The sequence below is a fragment of the Denticeps clupeoides genome, chromosome 7 (assembly GCF_900700375.1).
Source record: "Denticeps clupeoides chromosome 7, fDenClu1.1, whole genome shotgun sequence".
NCBI lineage: Eukaryota > Metazoa > Chordata > Actinopteri > Clupeiformes > Denticipitidae > Denticeps > Denticeps clupeoides.
The window spans coordinates 20,986,535-21,004,521 of record NC_041713.1 but is presented as its reverse complement, the minus strand read 5'-3'; the positions used below and the strand labels follow the sequence as shown (position 1 = coordinate 21,004,521).

General features: G+C 43.5%; 1 protein-coding gene across 2 annotated transcripts; it reads right to left on the bottom strand.

Moving 5' to 3' along the window:
* Window positions 1-2,138: 2,138 nt before the first annotated feature.
* Window positions 2,139-16,777, bottom strand: sstr3 (somatostatin receptor 3). Of its 2 annotated transcripts, none has more exons than XM_028987632.1 (2): window positions 16,546-16,777; window positions 2,139-6,663 (listed from the first exon to the last, which is right to left on the bottom strand). In XM_028987632.1, the coding sequence occupies exon 2, from the start codon at window positions 6,606-6,608 to the stop codon at window positions 5,139-5,141; it is 1,470 nt and encodes a 489-aa protein (XP_028843465.1). In that variant the 5' UTR covers window positions 6,609-6,663; window positions 16,546-16,777; the 3' UTR covers window positions 2,139-5,138. The 2 variants fall into 2 exon arrangements, with proteins under 2 accessions (XP_028843465.1, XP_028843466.1); XM_028987633.1 differs by lacking the exon at window positions 16,546-16,777 and adding an exon at window positions 16,350-16,433.
* Between the last annotated feature and the right edge of the window lie 1,210 nt (window positions 16,778-17,987).

Below are 17,987 nucleotides of genomic sequence, written 5' to 3'. Positions count from 1 at the left end.
ACGGCGCTAAAAAAACAGCAACACAAGTCATGAAGGTGCAGAGTAGCAATGTGCAACTGCTGCTGTAATAGAGATATGTTCTGAACATATGAGGGAGAGTGTGTGGTTGTCAGTCCAGAGTGGAAAGTCCCTGAGTGTTCTGGTGTCTGATGGCTTGTGGGATGAAGCTGCTGCAGAGTCTGTGAGGGCCTGAATGCTTCGGTACCTTATCCGGATGGCAGGAGGGTGAAGAGTGCAGATGAGGGGTGTGTAGAGTTCTTCACAATACTGGTGGCTTTCCAGATGCAGCGCGTTTGATACATTTCCAGTATGGAGGGGAAAGAGACTCAGATGATTCTTAGCTGTCCACACTATGCGGTCTGATGTGGTGCAGTTCCCAAACCAGACAGTGATGCAGAAACTCTCAATAGTCCCTCTATAGAAGGTTGTGAGGATGTGTGGTGGGAGATGGGCTTTCCTCTGCTGGGCTTTCTTGGCTGTCATGGGTCAGCAGGGTGAACAGTATTGGACTGAGAACACAGCCCTGAGGAGCTCCAGTGCTCAGTGTGGTGGTACTGGAGATGCTGTTCCTGATCCGGACAGAATGAGGTCTCTCAATCAGGAAGTCCAAGTTGCAAAGAAGGTGTTCAGATCCAGCAGTCTCAGCTTCTCAGCCAGGTACTAGGGAATTATGGTGTTGAATGCTGAACTGAAGTCTATGAACAGCATTCATGCGTATGTGTCTTTATTGGTGATCATGGATTGTGGATGAATGGCCCAACCAGCCTCAGGATCTCGTCATGATATATCTGTGGATTCAAAATGCCATCAATAAAATGCACCTGTGTTTTTTCTCAATGACATACACCCATACCATAACCCCACACCGCCACTCGATCCACAATGTTGACGTCAGCAAACCCGCTCACCCACATGACACCACACACACTGGTTGCCATCTGCACTGAACAGTGAAAACCAGGACTCATCTATGAACAGAATGGCTCTTCAATGTGAATGTGAATTGAATGTTAGGATATGTGTGCACTCCAGTCGGTTACAATGACAGTCAGATCCAGACCCCAATGAGGAGGATGAGCATGCAGATTAGCTTCCCTAAGACAGTTTCTGACAGTTTGTGCAGAAATTCTTTGGTTATGCAAACCAATTGGTTATGCAAACCAATTGGTTATGCAAACCAGTTGCTGCAGCTGTCTGGGTGGCTGGTCTCAGGCGATCATGAAGCTGAACATGCTGGATGTGGAGGTCCTGGGCTGGTGTGGTTGCACTTGGTCTGTGGGCTGGTTGGATGTGCTACCAAATTCTCTGAAACACCTTTGGAGATGGCTTATGTAAAGTGGAGTTTTATTGTGGGCAGTCTAATGCACCTGAGCAAAGAATGATGGTGCTGTAGGATATGTTGGGACAGGGAATCACGGTGACACTTGAGTATAGGTCAGGAAGGAGCTTGGTTCTCAAACAACACAGAGAGCTGTGGTCTCCATCTGTCCTGGTGATGGCTTGGCCTCAGATACTCCTGCCATTTACCTATTGCTCCGCACTGGATTCTATTTCTCAATAGCCCTACTTGGATGAGATAGAGATACATCTGAAGACCAGCGCAGTGTGTTTTAAATAACTTTATCATATCTGGTAATCTGGTTTCTAGGATTTATGGAAGTAATAATTAAGAAAAAATTGAGGTTAATCTAAAAAACGACACCAAAGTCACATATGGTGTCAAAAAAGCACACAAGGTTGTTCTGGAAAAATGAATTTCTGCTTTGTCAGTGCATGTTAATGAAGATTTACAACTCACTGCTTTCATTTGACACCTTTGTTATATTATGGCTAAAATGACTTTAATGGAATAGGGATTTCAAAAATCTTTAATTACATTGCAAATTGGGAAATTTGCTTTTCTGCCTGAAAATATATTTGAGTCTCTCTCTGAAAAAGACAAACCAGTAGAATTTCAAAAAAGTATATTTATTTTCCCTCTTTTCATGAAATATAGAGATCTAAGGCTTGCTGCTGAAACACAAACACAATTTGCATTATTTGCAACAACAAAAAAAAAAGAGAAAAGAATCCTGAGACACCAGGCAGCAAATCTCCCACTCTTCCATTTCCATTTTTTCATATATTTTATAGTTGGTTATGTCATTTATATCAATCAAATCAAAAAGAGTACAAGCAAGAGAAAATGTAAAATTACAGGAAAAGCAATATTAATTTTAGTCTGCTGGTCTCTTACAAACATATTAAAACAATTATGGTGTAATGCGTGGATGAATAACTACAGGCCAATGATAGGAAAAAATAATTAGTCTGATCTAAATGAATAGTGATTCAGTGAACAGCATGGCAATGTGGGCTCCAGCGTATTTCAGGCCTCCAGCAAATGGCTTTATTTGCACAGGAGCTCTGCAGAATAAGCAGAATAATGTCTCACTGTTTACCAGCCCCCTGCAGCACTGCTGGCCCCTTTGTGTATCCATATTGTACGTAGGCGGGTCGCTGTGGGAGTCAAGCAGCCAATGAATCACTGATATTTATGAAGATATGATGGACTGTCCAATCACAGGGCCATCCGATTGCCACAACCCTACCCACAGTGAGGGACGTAAGCTTATCTGCGAGGGTGGGACGTGCAAACAGTCCTTCACAAAAACAGCACTCCAGAAAAGAAAGGAAAAATAACATCTGAGCACGCTCACAGTTAACCTGCCACACACTAGGACAAAAAAACGGATTATTTAACACAAAACTGAAAATAATTGTGTGTGTGAAAAACTCCACAGTACACCTCTACACAGATACACAAGGACCACTGGGGAAGAATGTCTCTCGAACCACAGTTGCTATTAAGATCCTCATAAATTTGATCTGCTTTAATCATCATTTCTGAACGAGTGAGTGCGGGGGTGAGAGGGGGGGTTAGAGGTTGCGGAGGTGGAGGTGACAAGCAGAATACAGAAGCAGGACTCAAATCAGTGCTCGTTTTGTACCTGTTGGTGCAGCTGCCTATTTACAGAAAGGACTGCCGACCTGTACAGCACAGCTTCACAAAAAACAACAACCATGAACAGGCGTGTGATGCAAATAATGAAAAAATTAATAAAATAGAGCATACACCCAGCTTTCCACTGTCTTCAGTGGGCCTGACTTTGCATTACTATAAGCTATGCAACATATTTTTTCATCAATACACACACACACATGTTATAACTACAGTTTATTCACATAAATTGTACTGGATGATGCTAAGAGTTTACAGGAGGCAGACACCATCATAATACATAATTCCAAAAAATAAACCACTGTATTTTCTTATAGGGATTTTTTTTAATAGAGCCTGGTCCTGGATCAGCATGTGGCAAAAATGCTGGATGGAGGTACAGGACGCAGTGCAATCGTTTCCAGAGGAGTGGGCATGGAACGAACCTGCTTGACGAGGTGCTTCAGCTGATTTTTGGTGTTAGTACAGTAAAATTCAAGGTACATCTGGCCAAGAACCATGTTAGATTCTCACATCACTCTCAATTCTCAATACAACCCCCTTCATGTCTCTCTGAGGGGGTTCAAGGCCATCTGCATTTTTTCTAAATAATTTTATATTAATCAGTGGAGAGAATGGGTGAAGATCAGTATATTTAAGACCACACATTGACATAAAATCTTATTTTACATAAGAGGGTTCAAAATGTCTAGCAGATTGCTGGACCGTTAGATGTTTAAATGACCGTTTGGATCATTTAAACATCTATGTACAATGGGGGATAGTAATGAAGTAATTGTAATTCGTTACTGTACTAATTTGAAGTACTTATGTCCAGTTTGCCAAAACATCCAACTGCCTTATTTGAGGGATTTGTGCCTGCCTCAGCCCTATAAGATTTCATTTTACAAGAATTCACCATCTAATCTAAGGAAACGGGTAAATTTACAAGTTAATTCTGATGGCTTGTTTCTCAACACAGTTAGCTAGACAGGTTGGGAAACCTACCCATAATGCCAGTAGCAGGTTAAAGATATTTTAGCGATTTCAGGTAGATGGCTGTGTCTTTTCAAATAATTTTATTATATTGTATGTTTTCAGATTGTTGCCAGATCCTAAATTGTACAATCATATTAAAATCATCAGTATTTTGAGAGAAAAATATAAATTTTCATTTAGACGTTGCTCTAAAAATCGGCTTGATTTTAGAGTGTTTAATGCAACTTATATCTACTGAACGGATTGCATTCAGCAAGGCAACTGTTGCATTATGGGATATGTAATTTGTGTGTTATCAGTGCTTCAAATCACCCATCCATAATAATAGAACTATATTAAATGATCTTGCAGGTCAGATGTAATTGTATGTCAGACCGGATGTGGCCCGTGGGTCACAAGTTTGACACCTATATGTTACGTCGTGCACTGATTGGCTATAAGGGTGATGATCACCCAATAATTATCACCCAAAACACTTATTATGTGAATACAGTAGTAGATGAAAAACAAAATGTCCATTAGTCCATTAAAAACTCTGCATCTCAATATCTCAGTAACTCACACTCTGTACTAGCAATCTGTTCTACAATTTTCACAGGTTTAGCTACCAAAAACTTTGTCTATACCAAAATGATAAAGGTGGTTTGAAGCCACAGTCCCTGAGCAAGACACTTAACCCTGAGTGTCTTCAGGATGACTGTGCCTGTCACTACTGATTGCAAGTTATTCTGGATAAGGGTGTCTGATAAATGACGTAAAAGTACATTTATGATCATTTTAATAGTTATCAAGGCAGGGAAATTAATGGCTTTCCTCTTAAAATTGATGTAAAAATTGACCTAAAATGAATTGATTTAACTAGTAAATTAAAATGAGACATTAGAGCCGCAATAAATCACTGTACTTTTACTTTTTGTACTTAAGTACATTTGAAGGCAAATACTTTTACTCAAGTAGAAATTTAAGTGAAGGACTTCTGTTTTTACTGGAGTAAAATCTACTTTTACTCAAGTACATGCTTTGTGTACTTCATCCACCAGTGTCTATGCACAATCAGTTTGTTCTGTTGTCACAGCAAGGATCTGAGAACTCCATCAGAATTAAAAGGAAAGTAATACTGATCTATGTCAGGTATCAGTCACAGTTTGACATTCTGACACTACAGATAGCTGATTTCCAGCAGTGTGTTCTTCTCCACAGGCTCCTCTGGCAATGGTTTAACGCTTCCATTTTTAGCCCCATTTAGCAGAGCAGGCATTGCTGCTGCAGGCCCAAAGCATGAGGCTTTCCCAGAATTGTCCCCCAATGGGCCTCTCCTTTCTGGGGTTGGGTACTCAGGTGCGTCCTGGACCATGGCCTTATCGGACAGGTGGGCACAGGACGTGTTTGGTTGCCCACCGCCATTTCCATTCTGAGCAATCCTGCAGATTTCTGTCATCTCTGTTACCTCATCTTGGTCCACTTCATCATCGTCTTCGTCATCATCCTTCATGGCTCTCCGGAGGCTCTCTCGTGGCATGAGCACCTGCCTGCGGTCATCCTGGTGGTGCTCTTGTTCTGTGGGCTCATGGTTCTGCACTCTCCGTGAGGAGCGGCACAGGGCCTTCTGGAAGCCTCTCTTGAAGTTCTCTGACATAAACCCATAGATGATGGGGTTGGCACAGCTGTTGGTGTATCCAAGGACCACTACAAAATAGTAAAGTCCTTTAGGCTCATCTGGTAGCTCCACAATAAGGTTGATTATGTTCAGGGCAAAGAATGGCAGCCAGCAAAAGACAAACACGGCCACTACAATCACCACCATGCGGGTGACTTTACGTTCAGACTTGCGCCGCTTGTTGGAGGTGGCATGGACCTTCTTCCCCGAGCTGCGAATCTTAAAAACGATGAGTAAATAGCAGAGGCAGATGACCAGCAATGGAAAGAAAAACCCAACCGTGGAGGTGAATATTATGAAAGCCGCACGCCATATGTTTTCTGGTTTTGGCCAGATTATGTTGCAATGTCCTCTGTGAACATCAGCAAAGACCACCACAGGCACGACCACCATGAAGGACAAGGCCCACACAGTGCCATTCACGGCCTTCGCTATCTGTGGACGGCGCCACTTTGAAGACCTTATAGGATGCACCACTGCCAGGTATCGGTCAATGCTCATTACCGTCAGGCAGAAGATGCTGGTGAACTGGTTGAAGGTGTCCACAGTCATGACCAGACGACACATGAAGGAACCAAAGGGCCAGGACTGCAGTGCACTTTGCACTGCCAGAAAAGGCAGGCCTAGCATGAAGAGCTCATCAGCGATAGCCAGGTTCAGGATGTAAATGTTGGTGACAGACTCAGTCTTAGTATAGTGCAGCACAATGTGGATGACCAGAGTGTTTCCTCCCAAGCCAATGATGCAAACAATGATGTATATGAGGGGGATGAGGACGGCCTCCACAGCACCAGGAGGGTTGGCCAGATCTGTGGTGTTGGTGCAATTGGTCAAGTTCAGCAGGCAGGAAAGGTTCAGGAAGGTGTCGTTGAATAAGACCAGAGATTGAGGGAGGTCTGGGACACATGGTGGACCAGTGGCATTACTCTGTATGTCGGGGGCGGCAGATGTTGAAAGGATTGCTGACTCCATGTCTTTCCTTTAGAGCTTGTCTGTTCTTGTTGTGCTCAGCAAAATAGGTTTTCCCCTGCAGAAAAATAAAAGGATGAAAACATTTAATGCATTGGCTCTTGTTTTGGATTAAGCTGTCTTGTTGTATGTGGTTAATGAAATATGATTATTGGGGGTCTGTAACATAATACAGAATTTTAGAGCAGAAGCATTTCACCACCAAGACGTGGCTGAAGGCAATGAAGATACTGAGTGGTGGACGGGTGGTGACTTCACACATGCCAGAGAGGTTAAGGGCGACGCAAAACACAATCAAGAGCTTAGATTGAGTTGATAAAGAAAGACAACACTAGCAGGGCGTCAGAATACGTGAGTCAGACAGGAAACAATTAAAGGACATGGAGAATATGCGGGTCTGAAATTGACTTCGCTCTGGGGTCGGTGTTTGGCCAGGTGGCGCGCCTATTGACACCTCAGACAAATTAAACAAAGCATGTTCCCACATATGGAGAGCCTGTGCTAATAATACATATTTCATCAGTTACCAGGTGAACTGATATGTTGCACTCGCTTTACACTTCTAGATAATATGCATCTTTAATGCCACTCCTTCTGGAAGAAATATAGATCCAACGTGAATGCAAACCAAATTTTACCATAGTGAATTATGTGCATAGCCTGAATTTGTCATTCTATGCAGCAGTGCAATTGTACAGTTTTTACTCTCTGTGTTGTGCACGCATTTACAGTAAAGTGAATGTTATTTTTTTCTGTAAAATTTAGGTCCTTAACTTTTAAAGGTCACACATACATGTTACACTTTTAATATACATCCATTATGCTGCATAAGCACAAATGCAAATGTGTGTGTGCACTATAGAGGAGCCTGCATGTGTGCGGTACATATGACTCTCAGAAAATTCACACCTGCCACTCGCACCCCTCCTAAGCACCGTGTGGCTTTCAGTCGAATGTTGACTGTTCATTAATGTTAATGCTTCCCAGATGCAGAAACTGAATGAGCCTCAGAGCACTGTCTCACTTTTTTTTTTTTTAAACGAGTGCAGTGGTATTAACATAAAAGCTTCCATAATGTTATTCATGCTTGTAAAATTCACACTTGTCTTCCGGTTCCATCTGTGCAAAGCATGAAAAGGTGTTTTCAGTGTGAAGTATCATTAGTATAATGGATACTATTTCATGCAGAAGAAGATGAAATCCTCAGACGGCAGCGTGTCTTTAGCTAACAAAGAACAGACAGATGCCGAAACACCACAAAGTCAATATACACAGCCGTAAAAAAAAGGCTTTAAAACGTTGCGAGTTTCACTTGAATTGTCTAAAGAGGCTGGTCCTCTTGCCGTGATCTGGGCTCTCAGCAGCAAGCGTGAAGCTTATTCCACGCCTTCCAGTGCACTCAACACGTTATGCTCTAAAGTGTAGCTGAACAACCACAATCATCACAAAGAGGTGATTAAACATAATCGCTATGGCAAACATATGACCTGATTTGAGCTCATTGAACTAATTCCATCATCAAGTGCTTTCACCGTCTCATCAGTCTGTGTTGAGCAGATTTTCAGTTTTTCCACCAAAAGAGTGTGCATGTGGTAATCTCAGTTGTCTGCTTTGAAGCCAGAGACAACTTTGCTGACAGTGTGTACAGAACACGGGTCTGAATGAACCACTCTGATTAAGTTGAAGGTTAAAGATGAATGTCTAATAAGCTCCATCCTGATTTTTTTTTATAAAAAACAAGTGATTTCTCCCTCTTATAGAAAAAAGAAGAAACACACACACACAAACAGGTGTGCACATGTACACAGACTATGTTTCTTGCATTGGATTCTTTAGAATCCATCCTTTTGACCTGTAGTGTATAAAATATTTTATAGCAACTTTTACTGAAGCTTGGCTTTGTGACGAACTTCAAGGACAGCCACAATAGAACATGCAGTCATTCCAAATGAAACCTTTGTATAAAAAAGAATCAGCTTCATGCTCACACAGTGCTTTGATTTTGTTGTTGCTTATTGCCCTGTAGGCTGTGTGGTTCATTTCATAATCAGCATCAGCACACAGCGACTGCTGCACTGAATTTTTACTCACTTGACATGAGAGATGGGTACGGCTGTGTATATTGGGTGCAGCTTCATCATGAAATCATGTTTTAATCATCATGTTTTAATAAATGAAGGCTGCAAGTCATTAGATGTTTTTCTGCTGTTGCAGATGACACAAGGACCTGCCTACCAGTTCTCCATACGAAAGCACTTGCGTCAATATGGCTTCATCATGTGATCTAATGTGGCTACCCTCCAGACTGTTTCACATGATGAGTCTAAACCCATGCTGACAATGGATATACAGTCATAGTCATCTGCTTATTAACTACCCGTGGCTGCCATTTTTTTTCCATGTGTTCTTTGATGCCAGTCGGGCTCTTTGACACTTAACTTGACCAAATTTTAGGGGTGGTAGTGGCCTAGTGGGTAAGACACTCACCTACAAAGCAGAAGGCCACAAACCCCACTTACTAGCATTATGTTAAAATCAGAAAGTGCTATCTAGTTGGGGTTTTTTAAGGGGCAGTGGTGACCTAGCGGTTAAGGAAGCGGCCCTGTAATCAGAAGGCTGCCGGTTTGAATCCCGACCCGCCAAGGTGCCACTGAGGAGCTGTCCCCACACACTGCTCCCTGGGTGCCTGTCATGGCTGCCCCCTGCTCACCAAGGGTGATGGTTAAATACAGAGGACACATTTCATTGTGTCGCCGTGTGCTGTGATTCTGTGTTTCACAATGACAATCACTTCACTTTTACTTGTGTCCCTGAGCAAGACACTTAACCCGGAGTGTCTCCAAGGGGACTGTCCCTGTAACTACTAATCTGATAATAGCCAGAAATGTTAATTATGCTGTTTTATTAAGAGTTCCAGTCAGATTCAGTTTTTCCTCCTGCTCATATTTACAGTTGCCGTTCCTTCAAAGCCGGGACTGTTTCTCAGCATCTTTCTGCAGCTGGTGACCACTGCAGTAAAATGGTGGAAGAGGTCAAGGGGTGGGGCATTCTTATCCTTATCAGCAACGCTCCAAAAAATGCAGTCACAATCAGCCCCAGGCTTAAACACACTCGATGAAACAGCTTAATGCATTCGGACTATGGATTCAATTACAGCTATGCAGCCTTCTAATCACGTACGGCATGTGTGACCTTTTGTGCAAGGAAGCAAACTTGAACTCGGCAGCAAACACTTCCCTTAATGACTGCAGCCATTTCCTGCAGATATCCGAACCCATTCTCACATCCAGAACAAAGACAGGCTGGTGCACAGGTTCACTTTCACCAAGATAAGTGCTGTAATTACCAGCCAATTTTCTTTTAAAAGAGGAGAAGAAAGAGAAAGAGTAGAGGACCCCAAACACCTGCTCTCAGTCAGCCCTGCTTCTTGCTACATGGTACACGTGTAGCCTGCCAACCAGGGCTCCACATTTCTTTTAAGCCTCAGCATTGTCCTTTCTCTGACCCAGCCATCAATTCCCAGCCCACTCCCTGTTCATGTCATTTCAAAGGAAATCACTCAGTTTAGAGCCTAATTCCAGCCACTAAATAATTTTGAACCATTTTTATTCAGCCTGTTCATTTGTTCAGTTTTTAAAATATCATATGGTATTTAAAAATATACATTTTAATATACATTTTAAAGAACATTTAATACAATGAAAAGACAGGACGGTTGAGTAGGATATATGAGGCAGCCGCTGAAGTTGATGTGCCAGTAACTGAAGAAATGTGCAAGCATAACTTGGGTGGAAGTAGCCTAGTGGGTAACACACTCGCCTAGGAACCAGAAGACCGAGGATCTAACCCCACTTATTACCACTGTGTCCCTGAGCAATACTGTTAACCCTGAGTGTCTCCAGGGGGACTGTCCATGTAACTACTGATTGTAAGTCGCTTTGGATAATGGCGTCTGATAAAGCTATGGACAGACTAACAGTCACCGACCCATCAAACTGAACCAGCCAGCAATCACCCAAACTGTGTAATGCCCCCAGTAACCACCTTGTTCAGCTCATACCCTCCCCTTCGCCAATGCTTACAATGCAGTAACGACTGTGACACTGTGCCAACTGTGCCACACAATGCATAAACCCCAGTAGGCGGGCACATGTAAATTAACCCATGCAAAAATATCCCGCCCCACGTCACAGAACGTCCAGAACACCTTCAGTTTGGGTAAATATTATTCTATTTATTTTTGTAGCTGCTCTTACACAATTGGGTGGTGTGGGCATGATTTATTGAATTTCTTTAGCTTTAGCTCATTGACTAATATAATTAAGTATATTTTACTTGAATGGACTTGAATATTTACCATCCTCCAGAATAGTTTTTTGGAGTTCATACTACACTTCCAGATATCCTAAAGCGGAACATAGTTGTGGCTTGAGCACAGATGACAAATATCACAATTATATGACTTTGCTGTATTTACTGATTGATTAACTGAGAAAGTGTGATTACATAACAAGTTCTCTACCTAGAAGACATTTTGACATTTGAGGCAACATTTTAAATTGCTATGCTCAGGAAATATCCTCACTTTCAGCTATGCCATACTGTCAAAACTGCAGTGGTATTTATTGTAATGACAAAATTTGGTTTTGAGTAGTAAATTGTGTAAGCAGACTGACCCCATAGTGCTATATCATCGCTTTTTAGAAGGTTGCCACGTGCTGCTGGGAGAACATGGAGCATTAGGTTCAGGGTAAACTTTGTACATTAGTGGAGTATTGCTGCCCATTAGCACCCTCTGTAGTTGCTGAGTATTATTCTCTTGTCATGAATATGGAAAAAATCTGCGAGAATGGGATGGCTTGTAGCTGCAAGGATAAAAAAAAACCCTGTCAATGTAGGAGTATTTAAGATCCTGGATTTGAGAGGCCGCCGCAATTTCAACCTCATGGCCTTGGAGCATGAACAGGAACATGCATCACTGCATGCAGTTTAATTACTGACTGCAAAATAAAATGAATAATATTAATTAATCAATGAAACCAGCATGTTATTAACCTTTAGATGACACTTGACCTAATGCTAAAATTTCATTTGAACTTGGGGCACTGCTTAATCAGATCAACCCACACATCACTGGTCCCTACTCACTGCAGGAAAAACGACAATCTCAAGTCAGTAAACCTGGTTAAACTGGTCTAGAGGTTAAATCTTGAAAAAAAAAATTCACACTGATATAATTTATTTTCTTACAAATCAGCACTTCCTAAAATTTTAAATGCACATTTTAACTTTTAACCCAGTCAGTAGTGAGGTGCCTACCAGAGTATTTCTCCATGTCGGTCCCCAGTCCATAAAAAATTGCCATATCAATTGCGCGGGCATTCAGACAATTTCCCACAAGGGATCGGTTGAGGCCTGGGTTAACAACGACAGTGTGCTAGTGGAAATTGGACTACTGCTGCCGTGGGGAAGGTGTGTCCAGATGCAGGAGGAATGGTAGGAGAGTAGAAATGGAAGGGTGCTGACAGCATAACAGGTAAAGGGAGAGAGCTGCTGATGTGACGGAGAGAAGGAAGGTTGATATATTGTGCGTGCAGGGGACCAGAAGCAAGGGAAGAAGGGCAGGTGTTCGTTTGAAGGAAGAGGATGTTCTGAGGGTGAAAATAGTGTCAGACAAAGTGATGGGTGTAAAGTTGGAAATTGAAGGGGTGACGAATGTTATTAGTGCCAATGCCCTGCAGGCTGGGTGTGATATGGGTGAGAAAAATGAGTTTGGAGTTAGATGGATGAAGTAGTGCAGAGTGGTGGTTGGAGCAGACTGCAGTGGGCATTTTGGTGAAGGTGATGAGGAGGTGATGAGGAGGTGACACGTAGGTACGGTGTCAAAGATAGGAATGCAGAAGGTCAGATGGCAGTAGATTTAGCAAAAAAGGATGAAAATGTCTGTGGTGAACCAACCCATTGTTTAAGATGAGGGAGGAAGACATATAAGTGACGTATAAAAGTGGAGGAAGATGCATGCAGGTTGATTACATTATATGCATGAGGATCAGAGTTTCAAGGAAAACACTTAATGCCCTTTATCCAGAGCGTCTTACACCAGTAGTGACAGGGACAGTCCCCCTGAGCAAGAGCTCAGGGACACAATGGTAACGTTTCCAAAAGAAGACGACACTGAGTATGTTGGGAGAAGGATGATGAGAATGGAGCTTCCAGTCAGGAGAAAAAGAGGAAGGCCTAGTAGGGGGTTTATGGACAGGAAATGCAGGCGGTGTGGAAGAGGAAGTTGGACAGGACAGGGGGAAATGGTGTTGGTTGGCACGGAGACAGGGAGGTTCTGGAGGCTTTGAAAAGACATGGTGAATGCATCCCAGACAGAAGTGTGGGAGAAGGAAGAGCTTTTCGGAGGAAATACAGAGGATGATGTCCCACTGCCCACTGAAGGCCGCCTGGTGATGGCTGATCCAGGTTCAGCAGTAGCCAGGCCGATGAGCACTGGATACTTCAGCTCAGTCGCTGGGGTCAATATGCTCAGCGGCGTTCAGTGCACTTCAAAGGCATTCGCTTTTCAGAGCGAGGGAGCGAGGGAGCGAGGTGTGAGAGAGCTATCACAGAAAGGCTGCCTGAACACAAATGGATTTTTTACACAACACGCGCGAAGGAAAGGGACTCTGTAGATAAAGATTCCTCCTGCCTCCCCGCCACTGCCCTTCAGGTCCATTTTTATCGTCCAGCAGCACAGCTTCAGCGTGTGTTTCACACTGCCTAAAAATAAGAGCCGGCATATAAACAGGAGCAAACAGTGTGGGACTCAAGGTCAGAGACTGGCCACTGTTTGTAGAACTTATCAGCTTTCAGGCTTTTATTCAGAGTGTTATAATATCCAAGCAGTTACGGCCATACACTCACAAGCCACTTTATTAGGCACCAGAGACGTCTTCCCCATCATCAGACGGACCGCTGATCCACCATCGCATCGGCATCGCATCCAAGCGGCAGAAACCGAGTGGCTATAAGGTGGACGTACCTCATGCTGTAGTACGAGGAGAAGCGCCCATTGTGTGTGGAGCTGGATGACAGTTAGAATGCAGCGGACGTCATACTTGCTCTATATATGGCCCCTTTGTGCAGAGTCTGCTCGAAATGAAACTGGTCATTGTTCGGAGACTCTTAATACACCTACAGCCCTCTCAGAGTGCATGAGGTCATTTTGTGCTCTGTGTGTGAATGCATATGTGTGTGTGTGTGTGTGTGTGTGTATGAGAGATTTGCTCGGCAACCGAAAAACCTAAATAAACAAATAAATAACGAAAAAGCTAAACGTGGATAAACTCTCTCCGGGCTGAAGTTTGCCTGGAAGGCATGAATAAATCATTACACGATCTTTCTTATGATCCTGCTTATCTAAAAATGAACTCCTTCAGCCATATTCTGCCGGTTTGTGATATTTTTGTGCTGTGGAGCCCACAGAGCTGAGTTGTCCCTCAGGGCTGGAGAGCTTCTCCCACACTTACATCACCACAGGGCCATAAACTTTTATTTCCTTGATCACCTTCCCACAATCACACTCTCTAACCCATCACGGCCGCAAGCTACAGAAGCCAAAAAAAGGAATAAATGCGGCAAATGCGCATTCCACCAGACAGAGAGCCTCCGGTTCCCCGCATCAGTGGCATTTTCAGAACGAATCACGAACGAATGAACCCGAGCCCCGAGCCCAGACGGGAGCGGCTCTCTGCATTACGGTGAATGCCACATGCCTGCCGTGGCTTGTGATGAGTGCAAAGGAGCGATGGTGGATCCATATGGGAAGGTGTAAACGGAACCTTGGGACAATATACGGATTTATTGTGATGGTTTGAAGGATAATTGTGAGGAAGAGAGAGGGCTACAGCCCCGCCCGCCTCACACAGGCAGTTTTAACTTCTGCCACCCATTATGGCCCAAATTTGCTGACGGTGTGAATCACATGTGGGTCTACGGCCAATGAGCTGGAATGGAGACTAAGAAGGAGGACTTTGGAAGAATCCAATGCAAGAAACATATTTAGTGTTTGTGGTATCAGGAGAAAGTGAAGTATTTTTGATTAATCAGTTTTTTTTTCAGTCGCCTCTTTTTACCTCCATGACTGATCTGTTCATTATTGTCAAAATCCGCTTCATGAGATGCTGATTAACACGAGTGTATAATATGAAAGTGTGCAGCATAAACCTTCAGGACTGTTGGAAACCGTGACCGTTGTCCAAACTAAGGTGGTGGAGACAAGAGTGTGAAATGCTGCCATCCCAGCAAAAGCTCCCTGAGTTGGAGAGACTCAGATGTTCAACTTTTTGCCTTGATTTTTCTTTTGCTTATTACCTCACATGTGTTTTTTTTTTCATAGTCCTGTGTCTTTACTTTTGTTCTATAATGTAAAAAATTAAAGACCCATAAATGAGTAGGTGTGCCCAAATTTTGTATCTGTTTTTAATGCTTAATGCTTATACCTTTATGTATCCTTACTGACTACTGATGAGGAATTTTGTAAAGATGATTATGCTCTACAGAGACAATTCTCAGTCTGGCGGACTGATTGGCAGAAAGCTCAGCCAGGCCCACTAAAGTCAGATCTAATTTGCACTCATACGTGCATATGTGCATAAGTCCAACACATCATCAGCATGTCCACTCCCAGCAAAACTTATCCCAGTGTTAAAAAAAATCCTAGCACCTTGAAATTAGGGCCCATTAACTTCATTATATTGGAAACTACAGTTGTGTCCAAAGCATTCAAATGTCACAGGGGAAATAAATCTAAATCTAATAGCTGTAATTTACCGGTAGAAGCCGCTCTTTGTCCCTCCCTGTCCCCCAGCCCACAGTGTGATTATTGCATTACATTTACAGCATTTACCCGACGCCCCTATCCAGAGAGACTTACACTCAGCAGTTATAGGGACAGTCCCCCTGGAGACAAGTGTCTTGCTCAGGGACACAATGGTAGTAGGTGGGATTTGACCCTGGGTCTTCTGGTTCATAGGCGAGTGCGTTACCCTCTAGGCTACATCCACCCTAAATATTGACGTTATTATTGATGTTAGGACTGCCCCTGCTATATGAACTGCGCCCACTCTCTGACGCGCCTCCGCCATTCTTCATTCATGGCCCAGCGAACAAACAGGAGGATGAAACGAACCCTAATGAAGTGCATTAGGGAGCCGGAGCACCGGCTGGCGCGGAGGCCGAGGTGGAGTGGCGCAGGAAGAGAGGGAGAGCCGCTAATTGGCCAGATGCGCCGGGCGTGCACCTCCATCACTCTCGGCTTGGACGGTTTGGCTTTGCGCGGCGGTGGCATGGCGTCCGGACGCTCACACTGATGCAGACACGTGGGGCGAGCGGCGGTGGCCAGTTTTCTCCCATCAATCCATCTGCCTCCCCAACCGAGCCTCCAGTGCTGCATGTGAGGCATCAAGCCCTAAATCCAGCCAGTCCAGGCACAGCGCTGTTCTACCACACTGAACCTGTCCATTTTACAACGGACATTAGTAGATTATTGCTCATGCTGATTTCATATTCGTGAGCTCTGAACACAAGTGCATAAAGTTTGCGTGGCTGTTAAATCTCACCCTGTTCACCAACCTACAATTACAAGGTGGTATTTGGAAATATAAAGCAGCAGCTTCTTCCGTAAAAGCCCACCAACTCCAAGCTTCATTTAAGGGCTTATTTACCTCCAGACACATGGCGGGAAAAAGCTCAACATACCTGCACAGCCCGTCGGCGCCGCCAATTTATTCTGAGGAAAAGTAATAAAGCGAACAGAACCGAAGGGTGGAGAGATGGTGCTTCCACAAATCAGAAAATAATTATAATAATAATAATAAAAAAAAGCACAGGGGGCCTTTCACGGCCACGGGGCACTTCGCTCCACCCTCACCTGCGATAAAAAAAAAAAACTTACCTTCCATCCAACTTGCGCTGGTGTCCGTCCGTCCGCTCGGTTCTCGGTTCGGCTCGGCTCTCGGTTCGGCTCTCGGTTCGGCTCGGCGCGGCTCTCGGTTCGGCCGCATCGGGAGCGTGTGCGCGCCTGGTGTCGAGTTCATGCGCCACCGTCCGCTTGTAACCAGGTAACGGGAGAACGCAGCAGACTCCCAGGAGAGGAGGAGGAGGAGGAGGAGGAGAGGAGAGGAGAGTAGAGGAGAGGAGGCGCGTACACAGCTCCAGGCTCCTCCTGCTGCTATCCAAGAAAACGAAAACCTGAAATCTGGTCATTAGCGTTACAATGAAACACAACCACTGCTCTGGCCCCCATAATATTACAATTAGAATATTAGAATATAACATTAATGTAATACCTTTTTTTAACCACTGCTGGCTATTCTGCCACTGTTTTGTTATGTCCAGAGTACATTCAAAGAGTAATTGTTTACATTTTTTATTTACTTCACCGCATTGTTTTATTCGAAAGTTGAATCAAACATTACATTTTATTAATAAGAATGAAAGAAGTTGCAAGTGAAAGTCAGTTTGATGCACAGCATGGACAGCACACACAATGAAACGTGTCCCCAGTATTAGACTCATTTTCTCAGCCTGTGGGGACAGTACCTCGCTCAAGTGGACCTTAATGACATTTTTGTGGTTTGGGATTTGAACCGACAACCCTTATTAATTATGATGTCCACTTCCTTACCCGCTAGGCATATCTTCCTATGTGGAATATAAGAATTGGACTCACAATGCAGAGAATGATGGTGTTTGTTATTGCATGATGTGTATAAAATATGATACAAATAAATCCATACTTGTAATGTATACATTCGTACAATCATAAAGCAGACTTGTATTTTTTTTTACATTTCATTAACGGGCCTAATAAGGACTAAAGACTCTCTCTCTCTCTCTCTCTCTCTCTATATATATATATATATATATATGAGCACACCTCACACAATAGGGTACAAATTTTCAATACATAGCTTACCAGTGTACACACTCTGGTAACAACTTGCATTAAAATGCCAAAAAAACATCTTTTTCTTTTCAAAATGGTCTGTGATATGTAAGTCAGATCGACGCAAGCCATATGTGCAAACAAGATCTACTACTCAAATTTATCTTTGTACACCTAACCATCTTGCCACAAAGTTAGAATTTTTTTCCCCATGCTGCAGGGCAAAAAAATTGTGATGGTTGTGATGCGGTGCTTGCGGTGGCCAATAGTGGCCAGGATTGAGCGTGAGGTGGCCTCAGCCACCCCAGCCACCCCACAGCTCTGCCACTGTATGCCGCCACTGCAAGAGCCCTGTGACTAAAGCTCGTTTCTCGTTTCTTCTCATCTCATCTCGTCTCAAATCGATTCTTCTCGACTCTACTCATAAAGACTCAGTGTATGGACTTCCT

Coding starts and splice junctions, on each gene's coding strand:
- sstr3 (XM_028987632.1), bottom strand. CDS start 6,608: ATGGAGTCAGCAATCCTTTCAACATCTGCCGCCCCCGACATACAGAGT.